This window comes from Oculina patagonica, chromosome 10 (assembly GCF_052425735.1).
Source record: "Oculina patagonica isolate OP01 chromosome 10, crgOcupat, whole genome shotgun sequence".
NCBI classification, from domain to species: domain Eukaryota; kingdom Metazoa; phylum Cnidaria; class Anthozoa; order Scleractinia; family Oculinidae; genus Oculina; species Oculina patagonica.
This window is the reverse complement of record NC_135767.1, coordinates 1,789,549-1,812,267: the sequence shown is the minus strand read 5'-3', so window position 1 is coordinate 1,812,267 and position 22,719 is coordinate 1,789,549. Positions and strand designations below refer to the sequence as shown.

The 22,719-nt window shown below is 39.8% G+C and overlaps 2 protein-coding genes across 2 annotated transcripts; one reads left to right on the top strand and one right to left on the bottom strand.

Moving 5' to 3' along the window:
* Positions 1-3,119: 3,119 nt before the first annotated feature.
* Positions 3,120-16,108, top strand: LOC144667473 (carboxypeptidase B-like). Its single transcript, XM_078528894.1, has 10 exons — positions 3,120-3,272; positions 5,147-5,228; positions 6,516-6,722; positions 7,234-7,335; positions 8,552-8,650; positions 10,706-10,816; positions 11,823-11,907; positions 13,478-13,680; positions 14,483-14,567; positions 15,783-16,108. Exons 1-10 carry the CDS (start codon positions 3,199-3,201, stop codon positions 15,962-15,964), a joined length of 1,230 nt encoding a protein of 409 aa, XP_078385020.1. The 5' UTR covers positions 3,120-3,198; the 3' UTR covers positions 15,965-16,108.
* Positions 16,109-17,086: 978 nt separating this feature from the next.
* LOC144628650 (uncharacterized) lies at positions 17,087-20,958 on the bottom strand. The gene is made up of 3 exons (XM_078486793.1): positions 20,705-20,958; positions 18,559-18,740; positions 17,087-17,784 (listed from the first exon to the last, which is right to left on the bottom strand). Exons 2-3 carry the CDS (start codon positions 18,733-18,735, stop codon positions 17,335-17,337), a joined length of 627 nt encoding a protein of 208 aa, XP_078342919.1. The 5' UTR covers positions 18,736-18,740; positions 20,705-20,958; the 3' UTR covers positions 17,087-17,334.
* Positions 20,959-22,719: the final 1,761 nt, after the last annotated feature.

Below are 22,719 nucleotides of genomic sequence, written 5' to 3'. Positions count from 1 at the left end.
AGACCACCCTATGTGTTCGTGGTTAATAATTGTTCATATAAGACGAACAAAAGAAATATGTTGAAATCTATGAAGGTTACGAATAAAGCTCTGAAAATTGCATTTCTAAATAAATCTCGTTCTAAATATTTCAATAAAGGCGAATTTAATGTCAATCGACTCGTGTGTGGTGTTTTTTTTTCCTTTCCCGGGCCATATTAGGCGTTTTTGGCCTATGAAGGCCGAACGTTACATAGGTAGGTCTGCCTGTGGAAGAACCGCGAGTAACTAACTAACCAAACACTTGGAATAGGCTAACAAAGACTTTGAAGGAGACCAACAATATTAATCCAGATATATGACGTCGTGTTTTGGCGATCTATAACATTACCTTGAAAGCTAAGAATCCCTAAAAATAATAGTTTGCTTAGTTAAAGGAACACTTAAGAGTTTGTAATAGCCTTTAAGGAATAAGGATGGTTAAGATTTGGGAAAGTTTGAGACGAGAGATTACAAAAAGCAAACGAAAACATGGATTGTGAGAAATAAACTCGTTTTCATGCCGAGAGTTTTGTACCCGGCCTCATTTTGAAACTGAGGCAAAATGCAACTTAAAAATGGCGTACTACGTTCAACAGTCAAACAAAAACCGCTGTTCTGGTTCCAACTCTAATCTTGGGGTTTATCTCAGTGTAAAAGCGTGTGAATTTTTTCCTCTGTTTTAGAGTTATTGTTTTCCTGCTCTTAAATATCTTGACGTCTTGGTCGTTCTTTGTTTCGTCACTTTCACAGGTTTTTACACCGAGGATGAGCCCTGTCTTGTCATAGAATCCCGGGTAGAATCCATAAAGAACAGACTTAAAAAAACATGGTCATCAGTATTCAAACAAAAGAAGCTCTTCAATTATTTAATTCATCGTTCAGTATTCACTTATGTAAATCTTTATTGCTTTAAAATCTAATTTCTCAAAATAATCAAGTAGGGTATACTCATTACATCGATCACCAAATTCTGAGAACTAGCATTCAAGGAATTGTATGACAATCATAACTTTCAGGAACAAAAAAGGTTTATAGGACATTTTTCTTTCTTCAGTCAGGGTGTAGCTAGCCTATTTACTTGTTAACTCGAACTTAAAAAGTCGTTAAGTTTTCAAATTAGATCAAAACAGTTAAAATTGTGTGAAATTGCGGCAGAAGGTATTTGCAATGCACTACACTGCGCTTGCGTTTGTCGTCTTGCGCATTTACTTATCTCAAGTGTGAATTTCCTTGTGGTATGCTTGCGCTTATGCTTGTGCTTATCTCACAAGTGCGAACAAGGCGTTGAAGAGGGTCCTGAAAAGGGGGAGGGGATAAAATCCCATTTGCCAGCCTATTGTTTTCTCAATTCCCCAAATTCCGCAGTCCCAGTTCCATTATTTAGTTGTTTATGAATCCCAGTCCCAGATGCCCAACTCAGTGAAAATTTGCCCAAATCCCAGTTCCCATTTTACCCCTTCAGGCCCCTCGTTAAAACGTCTCCAAAGAAGTACGAGAGAAATAAGCATGGGCTTGCGTTAACGCAAATATTAAAAAAAAAATTATTGAAATTTCCTTCCACTTAACGTAAAAGTGTCCAAACGTCATTATACACTTGTATTCTTGTGAAGCAAGTTTATTACGAGGTCATTAAACGAGTTGTTATCTCTGTGTCATCCTTGTCTTATTTGTTGAAATTTATGTGTTTTATTTTATTTACTTTTTTGCCACACAAAAAATACAAAAAGGGCATTTAGACTTATTTAAATCAAGCTACAAAGAAAAAGTGGCAGCTAGAAAAAATTCACATTTTGACGCCCAATTTTTCAGTTTACCCTTATTGTTTCTTGCCAAATGTTGTCAAACAACATATCATCAACTAGCGGATAATTGTCTTGTCAAATTCTCAGAGCTAATGATGAAAAAGCCATGATAGTCAAATTCACGTTAGTTTTCAGTAAAATTTGACCGTTTTTGACCAAAAGAGTTTCCTTGCAACATTTTAAGTCATTTTTTCTGATGTACAAACGAAATTAGTTTCAAATTGAATGAAATAATTGTTTTCGTCAGGTAAAAACACTAAAGAAGTACCAAAACAAAAAAAAAATTGGTTACGACTGAGGGAGATAAAGGTGAATATGAAAAATTTGGCCAGGTTTGTCCGCGATATACATAGTTCGTTTTAAGTGTCGTATTAGCTTAAAATATTTGAACCTAACCTCTTGATTGATAACGCTCACTCAATCGACAGTAGCAGGGTCGGGTCCAGGGGGGCTAGCAACCCCTTAGATCCAAAAAAACAAACGCTGTCCACAAGGTGAAGTGTAAAAATTGTTAATGGTTTTAAATAGAATAAAATATTTACTTACGCCCACTCCCCCCCCCTCCTTATAAAAAATCCTGGCTAATAGCCACCCCCTGGAAAAATCCTCGATCCTGAGTAGTTACTGTGAAAAAAAAAAAGAAAACTCGGATGGGACGGTTAACACCCCTTCAGCTCCCTTATAAAACTAATTCCCCATACTTAACCAACGAGGCATCTTTCTATGGAAGACACGAACTGTTGTAAATCTCTTTGCGAAGCTTTTTCGGTCATTGTTCATCTGTTCAAAGACGTTGAAACATCAATTGTGCTCTTCACAAATTGTTTGCACCTAACTCTCTCTTGCGTAAATTGCCAAAATGCTTTTAATTTCTTGATGACTTTTCGCAATACACTTTTCCAAGGGATTTTCGACGTTTGTTTAATCAGTTGTGGAGCGAGTATTGTTCAGAAATGACGCTTCCATCTTTGTGTTGAATTGTTCGTTTTAACAGTACTTAGCACATAAAAGATGGCATCGCCTTGGCGTATTCAGTTGATGTGATATTCAACTGAAACGACAAAGCTGTTTAAATGATTTCTGCAAGCGTCATTAGCAAAATTGATTTTTCTTATAGCGAGAGGGAATTATTTAGTAATTCGGGATACAATCTTAGTATCTCGTTGTGTAACTCAACACAATTGAAATAAAATTACGCTTTCTGGCATCGTTTCCTTGAAGAGTTCATTAAGCAAAATCTCCCTACCATCCTCCCTCCCCTTGTTTGTCTGTCGGATTTAGCGTTTGGTCTTAAAAGTGTTTGTTTACGCACAGAGTGGTGAAGGAGCCAAGCCTTGAACACCTTTTGACTTTTTACAGAACACTCCAGGTCAACATGAGGGGCGCGCGGGGATTCGCTCTCGTCCTTCTCTTTGCTTCGGTTTTTGGCGAGCCCGAATCCTTCGAAGGGTAAGTAATGTTTAAAACTATTTACCCTCACAACTGACTCCGCAAAGCAGAGCCGTTTTTGAGCTCTTAACGTTTTGTACTTTTTGTATTCTTCAAACTGAAGATTTAAATTTGTTACTGGACAACGCTTTCGAACACTTTCCTGTTATCGGCCCGGTTATGCGGTAAATAAGTTACCGTATATAGCTTTGGTTATCATAGGGTTTTTTTACCGGTCGTTAATTCCCCGTTTCACAACATTTTATTTTACTTCACTGGAGATGCAACTACCACAACTCATTTTTCACATATTTGTTGCTTTTATAATTAGCAACAAAATTTTACAGCGAATACGTTTACCGTAACTCGCATTCAAGCTTGTCAATGAGAGTTCCTGCATGGTTGACCATATTTTATTTTTCTTTAAGCGCGAGTATCCAAAACTTGTTTTCCGTATTTGTTTTGCCTATGAAGTCAGTATAAAAAGTAAACGAACAGCAAATAATTTTAATTCTTGTTCAAAGTCGCTCGAAGTATTCTCAAAGATACCGATATCATCTCGAAATATGTCATTTATTTTACTTGGTTTTGCCCGATCAATAAAAGATAAGTTTCAGCTCCATTCAAATAACTGTCGTATACGGCTTAATGTTATCTGAATTACTGCGAATACCGTGTTTATTTTTCATTGATTCAGAAAATGAAAAGCGCAAGCCTATTTTTCTACAACGAAAGAGTCTCTGGGGTAAATTGTCGTCCAGAATATAATAGGAAAAAGTGTAGGCAAGCTATTGTGATCAGAAAGCGCAACTATGAAACTATCACTTCTGAATTAGATAGAAACGGAGTCTAGAACTGCCAAGCGCCTCCAACACCAACAAACCCCACAGGGCTTCTACAGGACCTGCAAAATGAGGCAAATTACGTAATAGAAAAATTTAAGTTTTGAAGCTTTTAATTAGCTAGAATTTTTCCTTTTTTCGTTCATCTTTAATAGAGAAAACTTGAAACTCTAGATTTCGATTCAAAATTCAGAAGTTTTTTTTTTGCATTTGTGCTTTTCTCGTGCAGCCATCTGGCAAGGTGTGTCAACAAAAAATTGCGAAAACCGCCAAAGCAATGCAAATCTTAAAAGCGTTGCTTTTCTTTTTTCTCTGAAATTCAAGATTAAGTACTCAGCTTCCGAGTTTTTATCATGATCACAATTATCTATTTTCACATGATTTCTCAGAAAGGAAAACTTCCAGCTACACATCGAAAAAAAAACCGATATTAGCCAAATTAAAAAAATGCATTCTTGACATCGACATTTTATATTTAACAAGCAAAACGTTTCTATGTAAAATCGTACCTTGCCTGAAGCTAGCGTGATTATACTAAAAGGGCGAGGAAAATTGATTTAATTTAAATAGCACTTTAATTCCAAAGTTTTGAATATAGTGTTACTTGTTGTTGTACTGCAATTTGTTGTTAGTTGATTATTTTCGTTTTTCTCATCAACCTTTTCTTCACCACATACTGATAATCTAAGGAGAAGTGAAGTGTCAATCATACTTGAGAATCAAGATCAGAGTTAATTTTAGGCTAGATTTCCAGCCGCTTTTCGGAAAAATGAGCCCGCGCTCCTCCCCGCGGGGAGGAACAAAGACCGGACTCGAGAAGGCGGCGAAAATCGAACCTAAGTTAATTTAGTCTAGATAGAACAAAAAATTCTTAGGTTTTTTAGCCCGGACATATTTTTTTGATTTGATTGGTTGAATGGTCTAAACGCTTTCTGTTCTGAGCTTGACAATTATCATTATATTTGCGAAGTTATCATTTTCCTAGGTCGTTTTGAGCCTCTACCTGAATACAACTCACAGCTCAATGTTATGACTTTATACTTTATTTAACAGGCATAAACTGTATCGCGTTTTCCCAAAGAATAATGATGACGTGAAGTTCTTGGATAACCTTCTCAAAGCAGGCGAAGACGGGGTAAGTATGCAAAAGGGACATTAACATTTCGCTTTAAGGCCACTGTGCTGTATGGCGTGAAAACACTTTGAAACCAAATCGTTTCGGATTCTTTGGTGAGACTGGTTGTTCTAAATCTTAATCTGATCCGTGTAAACGTTTACTCGGCCTAAAAATGCATCCAACTAAGGAAAAAAGCGTTCAAAACTTTAATTTAGGGGATTCGGAATCAGAGCTGCTGGCATGAGAGATCCATTAATAAATCTACTAGTGGAGCAGGGCTCAAAATATTTTTCGGACAGTTGCCGGTCATGTTGACCGGTCCAACAGATTTTAGCTCGGTCACGTGTCGTTTCTGAACCGTCAAAATATTGAAAATAGCATTATTTTTCTGGTCATCAGTTATCATTTTAAAAGCCAAGTACGTGACCGGTCAAAAATCCGGCAAACCGAAACTCTGTCCGGTCGACAAATTGTCATCTTTGCCGGACATTTTCCGTTGACCGACCGTTATTTTGAGCCCTGTGGAGTCATCGACGTACCAGAGATTTTAAAATTAAGCATTTCAGCCTTCGGTTGCGGCTGCTTTGCGACGCTTCAACGCCAGTTAAACCATACAGATGTTGTTGGTGTGATCATAATTTAAAAAGCGTTTAGTTGATAAAGTGCACGGACTTCTATCATCATCATCATCATCGTCGTCGTCGTCATCATCATCATCATCATCATCGTCGTCGTCATCATCATCATCATCATCATCATTATTATCATCAACAACATAAGCATCATCGTCTTTACCATCAGCCCTTGACACACCGTATGATGCATCTCCAGGCATCATCAACATGCTAGAGGTGATTGTCTGTCAGTTTTTCGAAGACAGCATGTCAGAAGGATTTTATGTTGTATATTATGAGCTTAACGGAATATGGGACATTAAAATGAAAGATTGTTTGACAATTGGCTCTAGTTAAATAGTTGTACAATAAACTCTAAAAAGACGTTTTGATTACAAAACTCTGCTTTTCATTAGTTGATGGTGAAATTTGTACAGTCCTAAATTGTGCAGATATGAGAAACAAGCAAATCAGCGGAAAAAGATGTAACATAAATGTATTTCTCTATCACTGAACTTCTACTCATATCTCAAAGCCAAACGATTTTTTCAAATTTAAAAATAAATATCAATTTTTGCAACTTTAACATTTTTGAAATGTGAAATGTTTTTTTTTGTTTGCTTTTTTAAATTTTGAACACCTGTCCCCCCCCCTGTAAGAGTCTAAGCTGACGATGAATTCTAAATTTCAGATTGACTTTTGGACATATCCCACGGCCACGCTCGACCCTGTTGAAATTCGCGTGGAGCCGATTGCTGTGCAGAAACTTGAAGACCTTTTAAACGGTGCTGGCATTTCCTATACAGTACCACAGGAAGACGTTCAGAAGATTATCCAACAAGAACAGGGATCTGCGAGAGCTGGAGGATTTGATAGCAAATATCACAGAGTCGGAGAGGTAATATTCGTATGTTAAGGTGAAACATCAATTTCTGTTTCTGGTGGTATTTAAAGACAATACTGTACATGCACGCATTGCGTGCCTATGTGTTACGTGCCTAAGGGTTTTGTATGTGTTACTTGCCTCGCACTGTATTTGTTGGGGGTCAGGTAGCAGCTCTCACGCGCAAGGTCCCACTTTAATGTCTCGCTACCCTTCGAGAATGCAATAGGACAAACAACAGGAACAATACCCCTAGCCAATAAAATAAACCCCTGGAATGATGAATGTAGAATTATGAAATTGTCTATACATGTATAAAAAAATATATTATATTGACGATACAATACAGTTTATACATGAGGTACGGGTGAACAAATAAAAAGAAATAAAATGGTTTTGATATGGAATCGCTATTAAAGCGATTTCCAAATTCTGATGAAGTGTGAAATTTTTCTTAGGCCTTCTCAACTTGTTAAACATTTGTGTAACACTAGTTAAACGAAGTGCTTTCTGTATTTTTGTACAGATTCATTCTGAAATACGACGTCTGGCCTCGCTGCACTCCGATGTTGCCTCAACCTTCAGCTTGGGAAAATCTTACGAGGGTCGTGAACAACTGGCTATAAAGGTTTGACTTAAGAAAAATTGGGCCTGTCATCTGAAAGAGCATCCAAAAATTAGTTTATTTACAGAATTTGATTAATATTGGTTTAAACGCATAGGTATGGTTCACTTTTAGAAATTGCTAAAATAAGAGAGCTTAGTATGGATTGGTATTCGTACCTAGTCCCCTGCTCGTTTTGAACATGGCTAATTAACAGAGAAAATTACCTCGTTTTTGTTTGGAGGGTCTGGATGAGGCCAGATGCTGGAATCTCAGTTATAAGTTAAATTTTCGGCAACTTCTCAGCTATCAGTCAAATGTTTGCAGATCTCAGAACTGAGCTATCAGTTAAAAACGCGTCATTTCTCAGCTGACAGTTAAAAGTTTGATCAATTGTAAGCTATCAGTTAAACTCCATCAAGACCCTCCGTTTGCACTATCTGTGTTTTAGTGCTATTTTTTACATCATTTATCACCCTCATCATGATAGAAACATATCACAGGTCTCTAAAACTTGACGTAACCTTCTCGGCGCCACGGTGCTGTGGCCGCCATCTTGGATTTTAACCCGTAAAGGACGCTGTGGACAAGGAAACGATTTCGAAAAAAAAACCCTTGTAGGGTTGAAACAGGCTAGTCTCTAGGCGTCCTCTCTTGTTTCGATGACCATGCAAAACCTGGGACGGGAGCGGGCGGCTCTACAATTACGTCACCGCTCACGATTGAGACCAGTCTCCCTTGAGCCGAGCACCCCTAGGAACATGGGCACATGGCTGCATTTACCGGGAGGACGAAGAGCTTTGGACTTTAAATACTCATTTTTGGCCACAAGTAGTCCCAGTTCGAAGCTACTGCCACGCTAGCCTGTTACCAGGCTCCCACATTAGTGGAGTTCTCCCCACAATCTGAGAGCTTGGTATGGCTCCTCTCCCCTCTCCCCTGCAGTAGGAATTCTAGCTAGGCTTATGTTCTATTTGCAGCATTTGTTTGTTTGTTTGTTTTTCATTGTCAATATTTAACACTAGTGTTGCTGAAAATGAGTTTATTTTATTTTATTTTATTTCATTTTTGTTTTTGTGGCTGGGTGTAAGAAGAGATAGATTGTATCATGTGTTATGTTAATAAAGTCGAAGACAATTTCAGAATTTCAGTTTATAATGAAATGCAAAAAGTGCTCAAAGCACCCAATGATATAATATATACCAAAGGAACATTACTTTATTTTTAATTTACTTTCTAGATTAAGTCTGGGTCAGGAAAACCTCTGTTCTTTTACAACTGTGGAATTCACGCCAGGGAGTGGATCAGCCCTGCCACGTGCATGTACATGATCAGACAGGTTTGCAAAATATAACCAAGTTTTGTACTTTTATTTGTATATGCATATATGAATATGGCGTCAAAAGGGCACGGCTAGGAAAGCTTTCGAAGAAAGAGAGCTATGCCGCAATGTGATATTCGCCAACTGTGAAACAATCGGGGAAAATCAAACGCGAAAGCGTCGGCCTCGCGTTTTTAAGTTTGTCCATATCTTCGCTATGGTTAGTCATCGTCGCATCCTAATGGGTTCCTGCCATTCAGTACTTATCATATATAAGACTAATCAAAGAAAAGTTAGCTCCCGACACGACGATCAAAGACGATCGCAACCTTGCAATAAATTCCCTTCCTTTGAAACGAAAATTAGAATCTTCCTGCCCAGAAGCCGTAAAAGTTCGCTAACAAGAAGTCCAAAGGCCAAAAATAAGTCCCCGCACTAGGCCTTTCTCGATTATGCTAGTAAAACTGGCATTTAATGCTACTAGAAATTCTCGCATAAAGCCAAAAAATGCTAAATTAATGCCTTGTTTCTTTAAAAAATGCCACTTGAATTACATTATATGCTCATCTCAACAACAGGTGATACTTAATAATTGTTTGTTTATGGGTCAGAACAGGAGCCTATATGGGCTCCTGGTCAGAATTAAAACTTTTCCAGCCAAAAGCAACTAAACGGTCATATTTGAAGCACTACCATGCGCTGGGTACACACAACCTAGACTAACACATTCTGTTCAATTTCTAACTCATATAAAACGTTTACGTTTCAGTATACTGTAAGCAGTTGAGGGCGCTTATCGCTTGTTGCATTGTGCCATCACACTGGCTTGAATGTAATCGACGAGAGCACAGTCTTGCTGCTCATTGATTTGAATGAGGCTTTCAGGATTAAAAACATCCTTTCAACGCCATCTTGGCTGAGCAAGAGAAAGAGTTACCCGCTGACCACCCATACCTTTTTTTCCGTTGGTATACACACACAAGTAACACAACGCACAAAATAGTCGAAACAGACAGAAAATAATAGTAATCAAAATTGTGAAACTTTAGGATTATTTATCCTTCTGAGTTCTGAGTTGTGAAATCGGGATCACAGTCATGAAAAATGACAGAAAATGCTAGCAATTCTTTTTCAAGAAAAAACGAAAAAAAATGCTCGTTTTCCCAAAAAATGCCGAAAAAAATGCTAGCATAATCGAGAAAGGCCTACCCCGCACAAATCGATATCTCAGACAAAAATTCTTCCGATAATGCTCCAATCTTCGAATATGAGCCCACGGGCTTAGAATGGTCTCTGAATAAAAAAATAACTTCTTGCGTTTATCAATTCCTGTACTATTCTCACTGGGAGCCCTCAAGCACAAACGCCCCTAATTCCTTTGGGATATCACTTGTTTACTTTTCTGCTTCTGTATATACTCTAGGGAGTCTACTGTGCATAATTTTTGGCTAGTTCAGTATAAATAGGCCTGTTTTATCATGTTTTTCCCTCTCTTCGCTTAAACGGACGCAAGCGGTGGCTTACCTTTGCGCCTTAGCTCCCGCTCCTTTCCGCCTCCGGGCTCGCCTCTTCCCATATCTTATCCCAACCTGGGGCGTTTGGGAGTGGGGGCTACCAGTGGGAATTTATTACTATTAGTAGTGAAGTTTTTTTTTTAATTTTTTCACCACTGACAGTGTGTCTAGAGACTTTTGATGTTCACTTCACCACTGTTGAACTTATTTTGTGTTTCATATCGTTATTATTTAGACATTTTTACCTTGCATGCTCACCTAAAATGTTTCAGACGCAAAGTCCCTTGCAAATATAAGCCCTACCATTCGTGAGGCGCAAAATTTGTTCGAAGATTAACTGAAACCCCTCTCGCCTTCCCCTCTCTATTGAAAAAAAGGTCAGGGCCTACGATAGCAATTTTACGGTACTGAATTCCCTGTCTTTTCCCTGACCTTAAATTTTTTCCTCCTGACGTCTTTTTCACTGAGTTGTGGCAAACTGCTATGCATACATGTTAACGGATTAGATGGCCAACAGTGCCAACGATTGTTACTGATGAAGATTTTTGTTCTTCCTCAGATGTTGGCCACTCGAAAAACTAACGCAGATGTTAAGTTCATGCTTGATAACTACGAATGGGTTATTCTTCCAGTGTTCAACGTGGACGGATATGAATATACTCACACTCGCGTATGTAAACATCCAAAATCTCCCATCTAAACTACAGTTGAACCTCGCTAATTCGAACTCGGTTATTTCGAATTCCCCGTTAATTCGAACTAAAACCCGTTTCCCTTGGATTTGCCCTTCAGTCATTTGCTATCGGCTATTTCGAACTCCCGCTATTTCGAAATATTTTTTGTTTCCCCTGACGGTTCGAAATAACGGGGTTCAACTGTATATAAATTTCTGATATTGCTAGTTGGGAGAATTTTGATAATACATTAACTTTTTACGCCTGATGTTAACATACAAATTCTCCTTACTGGTCTCCATACATTTCTTATAGTTCTTGTTGGGGGAATTTGATGATGTATTAACCCTTTAAGCCCTGATGTCAACATACAAATTCTTCTTACTGGTCGCCATACATTTCTTATAGTACTAGTTGGGAGAACCTGATAATGTATTAAGCCTTTAAGCCCTGATGTTAACAGACAAGTTCTTCTTACTGGTCTTCATACATTTCTTATGGTGCTAGCTGGGAGAATTTGATGATGTATTAACCCTTTAAGCCCTGATGTCAACATACAAATTCTCTGAACTGGTCTCTGTACATTTCTTACAGTACTAGTTGGGAGAATTTAATTATGTAACCATTTTTGTTAATATTCAAATTCTTCTCGCTGGTCTATGTACATTTCGTATAGTTGGGAAAGTTGCCCATCAAGCCAGGGCCTACCTCCTATTTTGTAACATAAAGCGACTTGGGGTATTTCTTCTCCCACTCGCTTGGCATTTAATTCGCCAGTACCTATTTATTCATTCGGGTGGAGAAAGGCACTGTGAGAGTTAACTGTCTTGGCCAAGAATACAACACAGTGACTATGGCCAGAGCTCATACCCAGGTCCACTCGATCCGAAGTTCATCGCACTAACCATTAGGTAGACTTTCAATAAGTCCTTCCTCTTTAGGCCACTGTGCCTTCCACGAAAACCCTAGCAGTGACTTATTCTCGCTATTTCATACTTTTAGAGCCGTATGTGGAGGAAGACAAGACGCCCAATTGGCGGAAGTTACGGTGCTGACCCTAACAGGAATTTCAATTATCATTTTGCAGGTACGGTTCATCTTAATTTGGATTTGGTGATGTTGCCCTGCTTACATCTCAAAGCTCTTTTTTCCTTTGCTTTATTGCCAACCACCTCCTTAGTATTAATGTAATTTAACTTCACTCAGCTCGATAAGCTTTTTAGTTTTTCTGAGTGTTATTACCATATTCTGTTTTAAGTTTAAGAAACTTAAAAAATGATAATAATGTAGTCTTTTTAACCACAAGCCATCTGCGTTTTCGAAGGCTATAGCTGTTTTTCACCCTAGGTTTACCACGCATAGCGTGATCGTCTAGCCTGCGTGTAGGCTTAACTTTGGGCCACACACAAGCGCGCGGGCGGCAAAGATAGTAGCACGCAAGAATGAGTCAGCGAGCGAAACGAGCGTGTAACCCAACGGTGAGCCTGCTCACAGGCCAAGCATCGACAAGCTTTATCTTTAATTTGTCGTAACATTGGGTACCCTCTTCGGCCGCTCAATTTTACCCGCTCGCGAGAGACGTCTGAGCTCTGATTGGTTGGTACTAGCGCGGGAAAATTCCAAACCCAACCAATCAGCGCCGGGCACTAAAGACTCTGTCGTCAGCCGAGTATGGAAGTTTCATGAATAAAATACTTCAAACTTCGTGTCAACAAAAGTAACGTTAGTCATAAGCTAGACAGCGCCCTTAGAATTAATACCAAACTCATGATCACCAAAAATAATCCGCTATAACGTATTACGTCTCCGCTTAAGTGTATGGGCACCAAGTAGGTCGTTTTCTACCTACAGTATTAGAGTTTGTAGAAGCCTTCAACTTTTGCTTCAACAAGTGAATACGGTGTTTTTATTATTATTTTAGTTTGCAAAGTGTACAGTTAAGTTTTAACCCTTAATATCTCCTCCTTTCCCGTTTCTGCTCTCGGCCTTCTCACTTCTCGGTTGGGCGCCGCCACCTTTTTTTTCTCTTCCACTTTTTTCCTCTCCTTCCTTTCTTTTCTCTCTTTCTTTCTCTCTTCTTTTCTCCCCCTCTCTGCCTGATTTTGTCTGTCTGCCCTGAGGCGGGCACCTGTCGGGCTCTGGTGGCGTCCTGGAAGATCTTCCACTCTATAGATGCAAATCACAAAAATCAGCTGACGTGTAAATTGGTGACGTCATAAGTGGCAGTGGCCATTCCTCATCCCGGAATTCCGCGCTTAGCATGTTAAGGGTTAAGACTAGAAGCTGTGAACGTTTGCTTGAACAAGCGAAACATGTCGACGTGTTACAGTTTGCAACATGAATTACTCTCTCTTTTCAGAAGCAGTTAACTATCGATTGTAATGAACAAACGAGTCAATTTTCTACTATTAGTTTTTGTCACAGTTTGTAGGTTTTGCTAAATTAAGCGACTTTTGAAACAGACGTCCGTTCATTGTGCATAGCCGTTCAGCTTCATCACTCCAGAATTATTGGTGTCACACTACACGTTACCTTGACTCTCTATAAGGCGGGCACCTCTCTAAGACGGACAGTTGCAGCAGGTCCCGAAGTTGTCTGTCTTAGAAAGGGTTGACTGTACTTTAATTGTTTTCTTTCTAACCATGTATTGCATTTAGGAGTGGGAACCTCACAGAATCCCTCGAGTGACATATATACTGGAGAGCGTCCATTTTCCGAGTTTGTTACTCGCAACGTTGGGAAATATCTATACCAGCGTAGAGCGGAACTGAAAGGATATATTGATTTCCATGCGTACAGTCAAATGTGGATGAGCCCATGGGGATACACGAGTTCGTATCCTCCACGATACGATAAAATGGTGAGAACAATATATAAAGTAAAGACCCCTACACACGTGCAAATTGTAATATTTCACGAAACAATGCGCGCAATGTCGCCGCTACTGAAGCCAGTTTTGACGTTTACAATACAGTACGTAACCAAAATGAAAACGTTAGCTGAATCAAGAAGTTGTAGAAAATGGCTGATAGCTGTACCGCGCCTTTGTGCGCAATGTTGCAATAGTGGACGCGTTCAAATTGTTGCGCACTGTCGTGTGCCCCGTTGAATCGTTGCGCGCGTCGTGTGGACGCAGTGTTGTGCACATGTTGCAGATGTGGATCACTTGATGTTGCGCTGTTGCGTGGGCCCGTCGATTGTGCGCCTGTTGCAGATGTGTCTCCTTGGTTGTTGCGCGCATGTTGCGACATTTCACCTTTACAGTGTGAGGCAGGGTGTACACACGGGCAATCCGGCATTGTGCGCAATACTACATGCCTGTGACGCTCTAACGCGTATCCTTTTGTGTTGATGTGTTACCCCTGTTCAAGCTGAAGGAGTTTGGTCCGCGCGGATTTTAATTGTGCATCCCTAACTTATGAAGATTTACCACACCATACCATACCATACCATACCATATCACACCATACCATGCCATACCTTTATATCACCGTTAATTTTTTGGCAAATTTCCTGAAAATTATTCAATACCCCCTTGTGAAACATCATCGCTTCTGCATGTATTGCGTGCCATTTATTTGTATGATATGCCACACCAAATTCCTATTTTATTATTTTAACTTGGTTGGTTATTAACTGAGTTCTTTATTCTGATTGTTAAGAAAAAAGCAATGACAGCAGCTGTAAATGCTCTTACATCTGTGCATGGAACTCGTTACACTTATGGACCGGCTGCCATCACCATTTGTAAGTACAGTCTTCCTAGATGCACCGTTGCAGTTTAATTTTTCGCAAACTGTACTCCAGGGACAGATCCAGGAATTTTTTGATTGGAGGCCGGTAAAAACTTTGATTCAGAAAACCTTGTTAAAATATTTATTCCAAATTACATCTTTCAAGCAGGTCTTTCAAGGATACACTGGTGAGTTCAGACTATGAAAATGACTAATATACGTGGGCAATAGTTGTGCAGGCCTGTCAATCTGACCCGGGGGGGACTTCTATATGAAACGGACGAGGATGCTCGTTGGAAATTTTGAAAAGAACCCCTAAAAGAGACCAATCTGGGTGTGGCTCAAGCTTTTCTTGACCCCTAAAATCCCAAATATAAAAATATTTATTTTGTCTATTTCTTCGTGTGTACCATACGAGACCTTCTCTAAAAATATTGGCGTTTTGCCCGGAACACCCTAAGCGAGACGAAAAATCCGAAATTTACACCCCTAAGCGAGACAACGAGCATCCCCGTCACTTTCATATGCGAGTCCCCCCCCCCCCCCCCCGGCAATCTGACTACCTGTTTTTATCACTGTCGATGCACGAATTTCAGTGTCAAGCAAGTGTCTGGTCTGATAGGGGGGGGGGGGGGGTACGGACCTCCCGGACCCTCCCCCTGGATTCGCAACTGTACTCGCAACTTGTATCGCACTTTTCCCGCCGAAAACGGCGAGACAAGTTTCATACAACATTGCACCGCGTAACAAATGATGCAACAGACAAAATCCTTCCCAAAAACGTTTGTAAAACAACAATTTGTAAATAGAACATAGGTACGAAAATGGGCTGCTGTCATCCCGAAATGTTCTCGCGTTTGAGGGTAATCTTTTTTTGTTGTGTATCATGTTTTCTTTTTTTTTCCTCTGTTAACTTCATAACGTTTCAAATTCACTTATTATCTCATTTTAGTTGTCTTCACATAGAATCCATGCTAGTTTTTTGATGCCGTTTCCATTTCTGGGGAAAAATTGTGGCCTCTAGACCCCAAAGGACAAAGAATGGATAACGCTGTTAGAACAGTAAAACACTATCAGTTGGATAAATGTTAACAAAACTAACTACGCTATCCACTGGATAGTTTTTTATCCGTTGGATAGCGCCATCCATTCTTTGAACAAATGACCGGGCCTATGTGCAAAGAACCAATGGTCCAACAAACTGATGTTGTTGTTATTTCGGTTCCAGATCCCACCACTGGTGACACGACTGACTGGACGTTTGGTGTCTTAGGAGTAACACATTCCTACTGCGTGGAGCTCCGCCCAAGAACCTCCAGCCAAGGGGGATTTATACTCCCCCCGGATAAGATTATCCCCGTGGGGCAGGAGACGTTTGCCGGCTTGAAAGCCCTTACGAGACACATGTAATGATGGGGAAAAACATCAAGGAAAACATAGATATTAACTATATTAATTAAGAAAAATCACTGATTTGGGAATAGTAGTTTGAGTTTCTTCTTTAATGTTTCCTTGAATGGTAATAAACTGAGAATTAAACATGAATTAACTAAACCAGTGTTGTAATTGCCAGTGATTTTAACTATTACTCTTTTTTTACTGAAGCTTAACTCAAAAAAGCCAACTCGACGATAAAAACTGAGAAAAGCCTCAGTCAAACGACATGTTGTTTACTAAACTCAACTGGCCGCCAAATCTGTGGCTAGGCGCCCTTGACTCTCAGTTCACAATTATGCAAAATATAGAGAACAGAAATAGATCACATGAGAAAAATAATACTGTAAGGCAACTTAGGGCTCTTTGCCTTCAGAAAATCACTACTTAAATAACAACCAACATATTTTTTCCTTTTTTTTTGGTTTTAATAAGAGTAAAGAAAACACAATCCCGTTGAAGCCCTGAATTTTTTTTTCAGGCTTCTTTATTTCCAATTGCTTAAATTGGAAATTCACTGCGATGGTCATTTATCACTTTCGTACACATCAGCAGTTCATATATGAATCATTTCATATACATTACATCAGAAAAGAAAACATTGGACAATTTTGATCAATTTTATGCAGAAGGGACTGCTACGCTTACAATTCGTTTAGTTATATAAACAAAAGCTCTAAATTCGGTAATGCAACATATACGTGTACAAAACAGTCAGTTCAGTGTTTTATCGTAAAACGAGGGTATCCTGGAATGAGGGGGGAGCACTCCCCTTTACGCAAATCTGAGATCTCGAACCAGTTTGTACGGGGGGGAATTCCGGCCCCCCCCACCCCCCCATGTCGTCACCGAAGAGCGCTCGTGAGGAACTTTCTATGAGTACCTCTTATGGGATGTTATGGCGCTCAGTTACTACACGTTATGGTTCAAATTGGCGCACGTCTTTAAAAGTAAGTCGCAAATTAACAGGAATTAATTTCCAAGAAATTCAATTGACATTTAAAAATTTGTGTTAGCTAGACGTTCATGGCTATTTGTCGTGCTATTTGTTCAAGGCTATTAGTCGAATTTATGACTCAACTTTACGAATTTACGTTTTGAATTGGCACCCCTTTTTGGTTAAAAACACGACTTTGTGCGTTGCCCCCAACATTGATTCTGGAGCCTTTTAACTTAAATTTTAAGTTATCTTTCTAAAAATTCTGAAGAGCATTCCCGTCACTCATAAGAATACTTCCTGGTAGAGAAAAGACCTTTTTTGTTTTTGTGATTTTATACCCTGCAACTGCATTGCTTGATTTCTCTTTTCGCAACGAGCAGATCACACAGTCTTCGTCTTTTAGTGCTTAAGTTGTGTAAAGTGACCACGAGCTGAAGCCGTTCGGCTGCACTTCAGCGGACGCTTGAAACATACAGAACAGTAAACACTGCACGCCAACTTTTACGCTTGAAAGTGACACGGTTACAATGTTTGGTTCGTTTTCACGTATCAATATTGTCATTAATAGAGGCTTCGGACAGCATCCGATAACATCCAGTAAGTTAAAAACGTCCCTCAGATTTGAAAATGACTCGATATGGACGAATTCCTCGCCCTCCTGGGAAATCCACTCCAGCAGTTCAGTAAAGTTATCATGTTGTTGTTGTTGTTGTTGTTGTTGTTTCTCGCATTCCTTATGGGTGCCTCTTTTACTAACCACGCTTTTTATACACGATTCCTCCTCGGTACAGCTATCACTCAGAGAAATCATTTCAAATTCATCATCATATCTGGAGGTTTTTTCTTTCTTTCGGTTCTAAACAGGAACAAAAATAATAACACGGATGTTATTGTCATGATTAAGCCAACGTCAAGCTGATGCGTACATGCTAGCAGAGTGACAGCGCTGGTGACCTGTTTACACAGTTAATGGTGGGTAGCCTGTGTCAGATTTTCAGATTGTGATAAAAATTTCGATGAAGCCCTCTTTCCCAGTTATCCTCTCTTTTTTATTGCAAACGAAGCACATTTTTTAGATCCAAACAGTGCGACCCAAAAAAGACTGAGGAACTCAATCCAGGGTCAGCTTACCAGGGCGAGGCGTGTGAATATTCAGCTATTGAGGTTAGGTATTACATTCTGCTTTTTACCTTGCACATGCAAAGGTGTATTTGAGTTTTTTTCCATGGCAGCTAAGAGTAACCCTGTCATCTGGGGGGAAGGCTGCTTATTGGAAAGGTGGAACTTATTATTTCAAACCACAGACAGCTTGCGCGCCGTACTGCCGTGATTGGAGAATGTAAACACTCTGTACACAGTCATAAGGTAATAAAAAGCAAATGTTGGGGTCATCCTGTTGTCTCATGATTGTTTTTCTGTGTTCGAGTAATGACTTAAGATCTTGGGAAAATGGGGAGGGGGCATGATTATAAAGTCGAGAAGCCCATTAAATAGTTAAAGTTTAGAGTAAAGACCATTAGAAAGGAAATAAACGGCTGTAATCACTGAAACTCTGACTTTCGAAAGTTTACTTTCAACATGTTTATTCCACAACCGTCTAATAAATGTACCAAGCTTTTCCTACCTTAACTTTTTTGTCGCAGTTTTCCAAGTCAGTTGCTCTTCGAAGAATTTCTTTCAGCTTTCTTCTTCCAATTTTTCTAAAGGGCACATACTCAGAGGGGCTGAAGTGACACGCCACAAACTGGCCCTCTGCGTGAAGGATGGGCCGTCCTGAGGTAAGACCCTCGCTGTCACTTGTCACCATTGCCCCTGGCATTGTAAGGGAAAGACCATCAGATTGTATTTCTATACACCCTCAATCCCAGTGTCTTTGTTTTTTAAGCGATGACGTAGGTATCGCTTTATGTCATGAACCGTTGACCGGTTCTGTTGCGCGCAATCAATCGATGGAATAGGACTGGGAACGAACTACAGAAATACTAGATGAGAGGTGAACAGAGTTCAAATTTAGCATAAGAAGAAATCGTAGCGAAGAACACAAAGCAAAATACTCCTGGGAATTTATCAAGGTCTAATACAAAATATAGACGAAAAGGGACAAATTATATATGACAAGTTCTATTAGATTCAGTAAAAAGGCATTTCTACAATTGGCCTGTGTAAAACAATTACGAGATTCGCGTTTGACCTTGGTCGCTCGAGAGAAATATCGTATATCGTATATCAGGTTTATACCAGATGTCACACTACAAAATACTGCAAAATGTGTTGAACAATATTAATCATTCAATACAGAATTCGTCAGCTACTTTCACTTATTTTGTATACGTTAATTTTTTTGACAAATTTCCTGAAATTTATTTAGACCCCCCGTGGAAAACGTCATTGTTTCTGCATGCATTGCGTGCCGTTTATTTTGCAAACTCATTTACAGGTTCATTCTTTTCCCCATGGCCACCCCCCTGGAGCAAGATGGAGGATAAGAGAAGACAAACGACCCAAAGTTCAGTATCAAAATACGAATATTTTTATAATGAATAATACACAGTGACTTTTTGACCTAGGCGGAAACAAGTAATTTCTATATTTATACTCTTACTCGCGCTATTCGGTTTGTCGTTACATAATACAAGGGGAAAAGTCCTGCGGCGTCGATTCCGTTGTAAGTACATGCTGCGAGGAGGGTATCTTTAAAAGTTGATTACTTAGTTGGAATTTTCTCTGGGACAAATCTCTCGGCTCTGATCTTGGCTGTTGCAAGGACATAATGTTTTGCTCGATGACTGTGGTTGGTTGATTATTATCCAATAAATTCCCTTAAATTTCATTCTTTTTCCCCGAGGCAAAAAGGGACCGCTCAAAACAGGAACGTTCCTTCTTTAGATATTCCCCTCAAGTGTAACGACCTTAACGCCTGTAGCTGTACAGGCTCTTACATGTATTTGGGGCTGAAGCAGAATACTTCACTATGACTACATGTATTTAGTTTTCATAGACTATTCAATATTCCTTTGTGGGGTCTTTTTGGTTTAGACATGTTTAGAAGCAGTATTTTAATACCGCTTCTACCTCGATTCTCATGCTTCTTAAATTGTTTATCCCGATAACGAGATAAAGGTCAGTTGATATCGTTAAAGTAAGGGGCCTGCTCTCACAGGCACCGGAAGTAACAACGGACTCTTGCCCTGTGATACTAAGATATCTGCGAATTCAGTTCCATTAATTACTTCATTGATACAGCAAGGCAGTCCAAAGCGAATCCTGGCAATTTGAGTGATTTCGTTTTGAGCTTTTTTTTAAAGAATCTTTTATAAGGCCGAGAACTGAGTGTCATTGATTGAGAACTATTTTTAAAAACCCAGCGCTGGAATCCTATTAAATTTATTGGTTACCATCGAAGCTCAACATAAAGGCCACCTCCGAGCAAAAAGGCCAGGATTTGTACGTCTCAGCTGTGCGCAGATTCATACAATTCTCTTCAACCGCCAGTTAGTTCTTCCCTGAGCTTGGCCGTTTTATAGAGGTTCAACCGTTCAGGCTTTTTTGCAAAAATATAACCTTGTTTGCTTTGATCGGCTATAACTATGCAACCTCTGTTTGAATTGATGCATGGGCTGATATTAGTAAAAGTTCCTAACATTACAATATTATTCTGCCAACTCATCAGTAGACTATCAGTGACCTTTCTACTTATCTGCGGCTGTTCGCAGAAGTTTTCTTCCCTGGAATTTTTCAGAGCGCAGGCATAATGATATATCATATAGTTATCTTACCTCAGAATGTTGCAGCTTGATATATATGTAGTTCAACTAAAACATCCAAGCGTCGTTCTGCTCTAAGTCTCGGATATTTCCGCTCGGTTTTTGATGTTATACCTGCTCGAAAGTCGATTTTAAACCGATTCTCGGTACTTTCTCGCACAGAACGGCGCTTTGGCAAAAACTGTTCGAAAGAAGTAAAATCAAAGAAAAATTTTCAAATGTTATGTTTCTGTCCGATGCAAGTCCGCGCTTGATCTGTAACTGACTTATTTGACTTGCTAATTTGAGGCAGAAAAAACGCAGTTGCACAATAAAGGTCATAATGTCAATATTTACTTTCCTTGAATATGGTGAGTCACGTTGTAAATTTAGATTATTTTTAGCACAGTGAGCAGGCAATCCTATCATCATATGATAACGAACCGGACTAGGTCACGCTTTTTATGGCATTTCTAATTCTGTCACTGTATAGAGACTACATATCCTGTCATTTCCGAGTCGCACTTTCCGAGAAAACCAGAAGGGACGTGCGTAACAAAAAGTCGGCGCGCGGTGTGCCATCGAGCTGCGCAAAGAAATAATTTTTTCTCGTCCGTGCAAATTGTCTCGCGCGAACTAAGAAGGATCGTGGGCTCTGAGGACGAAAATGCTTAAAAGTCACCCGAGGTTGTCAGGGGACTGTTTAGGTGCCCATCTAGTAATTTTTAACTTCAAATTCTAATTTTAAAACTACATTAAATCTTCAACATTTTTTACTTCTCTAAATTTTACAAATCCTTTGAGAAGAACTATCTCCTCTGAAACATCCCCCAAAATCACCCAAAAATTTACAAAACACCCCAAAGCATAGATTTATAACCCGACAAAACCGCCAGCTACGCAGAGAGTTTTGGGATTGCTTGAAATCTGAACGAGATATTGGCAGCCGGGTTGTTCCAGAGGGTCCAAAATAAGCTTTTGCCATCCCGCATCCCGCAACCGTAATTGGCCCTTATCCCGCCATCCCGCCTAACCAAGAGACCTAACTGAAAGTTTTCATCCCGATCCTGCCTGCTAAGGTCTCGATTCATTAAAGAATTTTTCCTATAAAGCACAAAAATGTATAAGTCTCCTTCATCTCCTATACACAAAAAGTACGTTTATGTTAAAGACCGATTATTAAGACAAGGCGCTTGTTCGGTGCACATGCAGCGACTTTTTTTTGGAAGAGTTGGAACTGACTTGTCCCAAGTTGTCTTTTCAGTCTGTCCTGAGTCCAGGAAGACTGGATCACTCTGTGGATCAAACCGAACACGGAGAGAATCACGGCAAGGAAGAGAAAAAGGAAAGAGTCTCCCTTCTTTCTTCCTTTCCATCACCACTAGGGCTCCCGCCCTTTTTTTTTTTTTTTTTTGGGGGGGGGAAAAAAAGAAGGGGGGGGGGGGGGGGGGGGGGGGGGGGGGGGGGGGGTTGGGGGGCGGGAGGGGGGGGGCGGGTCTGGGCCCCCAACCGCGCTTCTCGCGTTAATATTATTAGGAGACTGAGAGACGACTGACTGCTTCGTCGGTGCGACTGATCGCAGCGAAAAACATTCTGTCGCAACGACAAAGATTGTCGCAAAAAAGTACCCTGTCACACGAGGCAACATGTTGCAGCAACTTGTCTCTCAAGTAGATTTGTTGATTTTTTGTTGGCACAGAGTGGGAATTTGACTTTGATTTTTGAGGGCGTAGCAGTTTATTGTGACACCGAAGAAGACACCTTCCTAGGGGGGTGTGGGGGGATGCTTTCCCAGAAAATTTTGAAAAACTGAAGTAGCGTGTTTTCCTAGCTTTATTCTGAGAGGGTACAAAGAGAACATAAGGATCATTATTAGTTTCTTACCTGAAAATGAACTGTTAGAGCGAAAGATTACATTCGTTCAATGCATGAAAATGGTCTTCATTCAAGGATGCGAACATAAAAGGGTAAATCTGCAAAGGCTATTTTGCCTACAAGCCGCTTAAAAAAGCACCAATGTCGCTGTTGATTTTGCTTTTTTTCTTTGT

Bases quoted from the DNA above. Each gene is read 5' to 3' on its own strand.
- LOC144667473 (XM_078528894.1), top strand. From the start codon at position 3,199: ATGAGGGGCGCGCGGGGATTCGCTCTCGTCCTTCTCTTTGCTTCGGTT. The intron at 6,723-7,233 runs GTAATATTCGTA...ATTTTTGTACAG, and splicing joins AATATCACAGAGTCGGAGAG to ATTCATTCTGAAATACGACG. The intron at 8,651-10,705 runs GTTTGCAAAATA...GTTCTTCCTCAG, and splicing joins GCATGTACATGATCAGACAG to ATGTTGGCCACTCGAAAAAC.
- LOC144628650 (XM_078486793.1), bottom strand. From the start codon at position 18,735: ATGGTGACAAGTGACAGCGAGGGTCTTACCTCAGGACGGCCCATCCTT. The intron at 17,785-18,558 runs GTTAAGGTAGGA...GTTCCTGTTTAG, and splicing joins TGGAAAACTGCGACAAAAAA to AACCGAAAGAAAGAAAAAAC.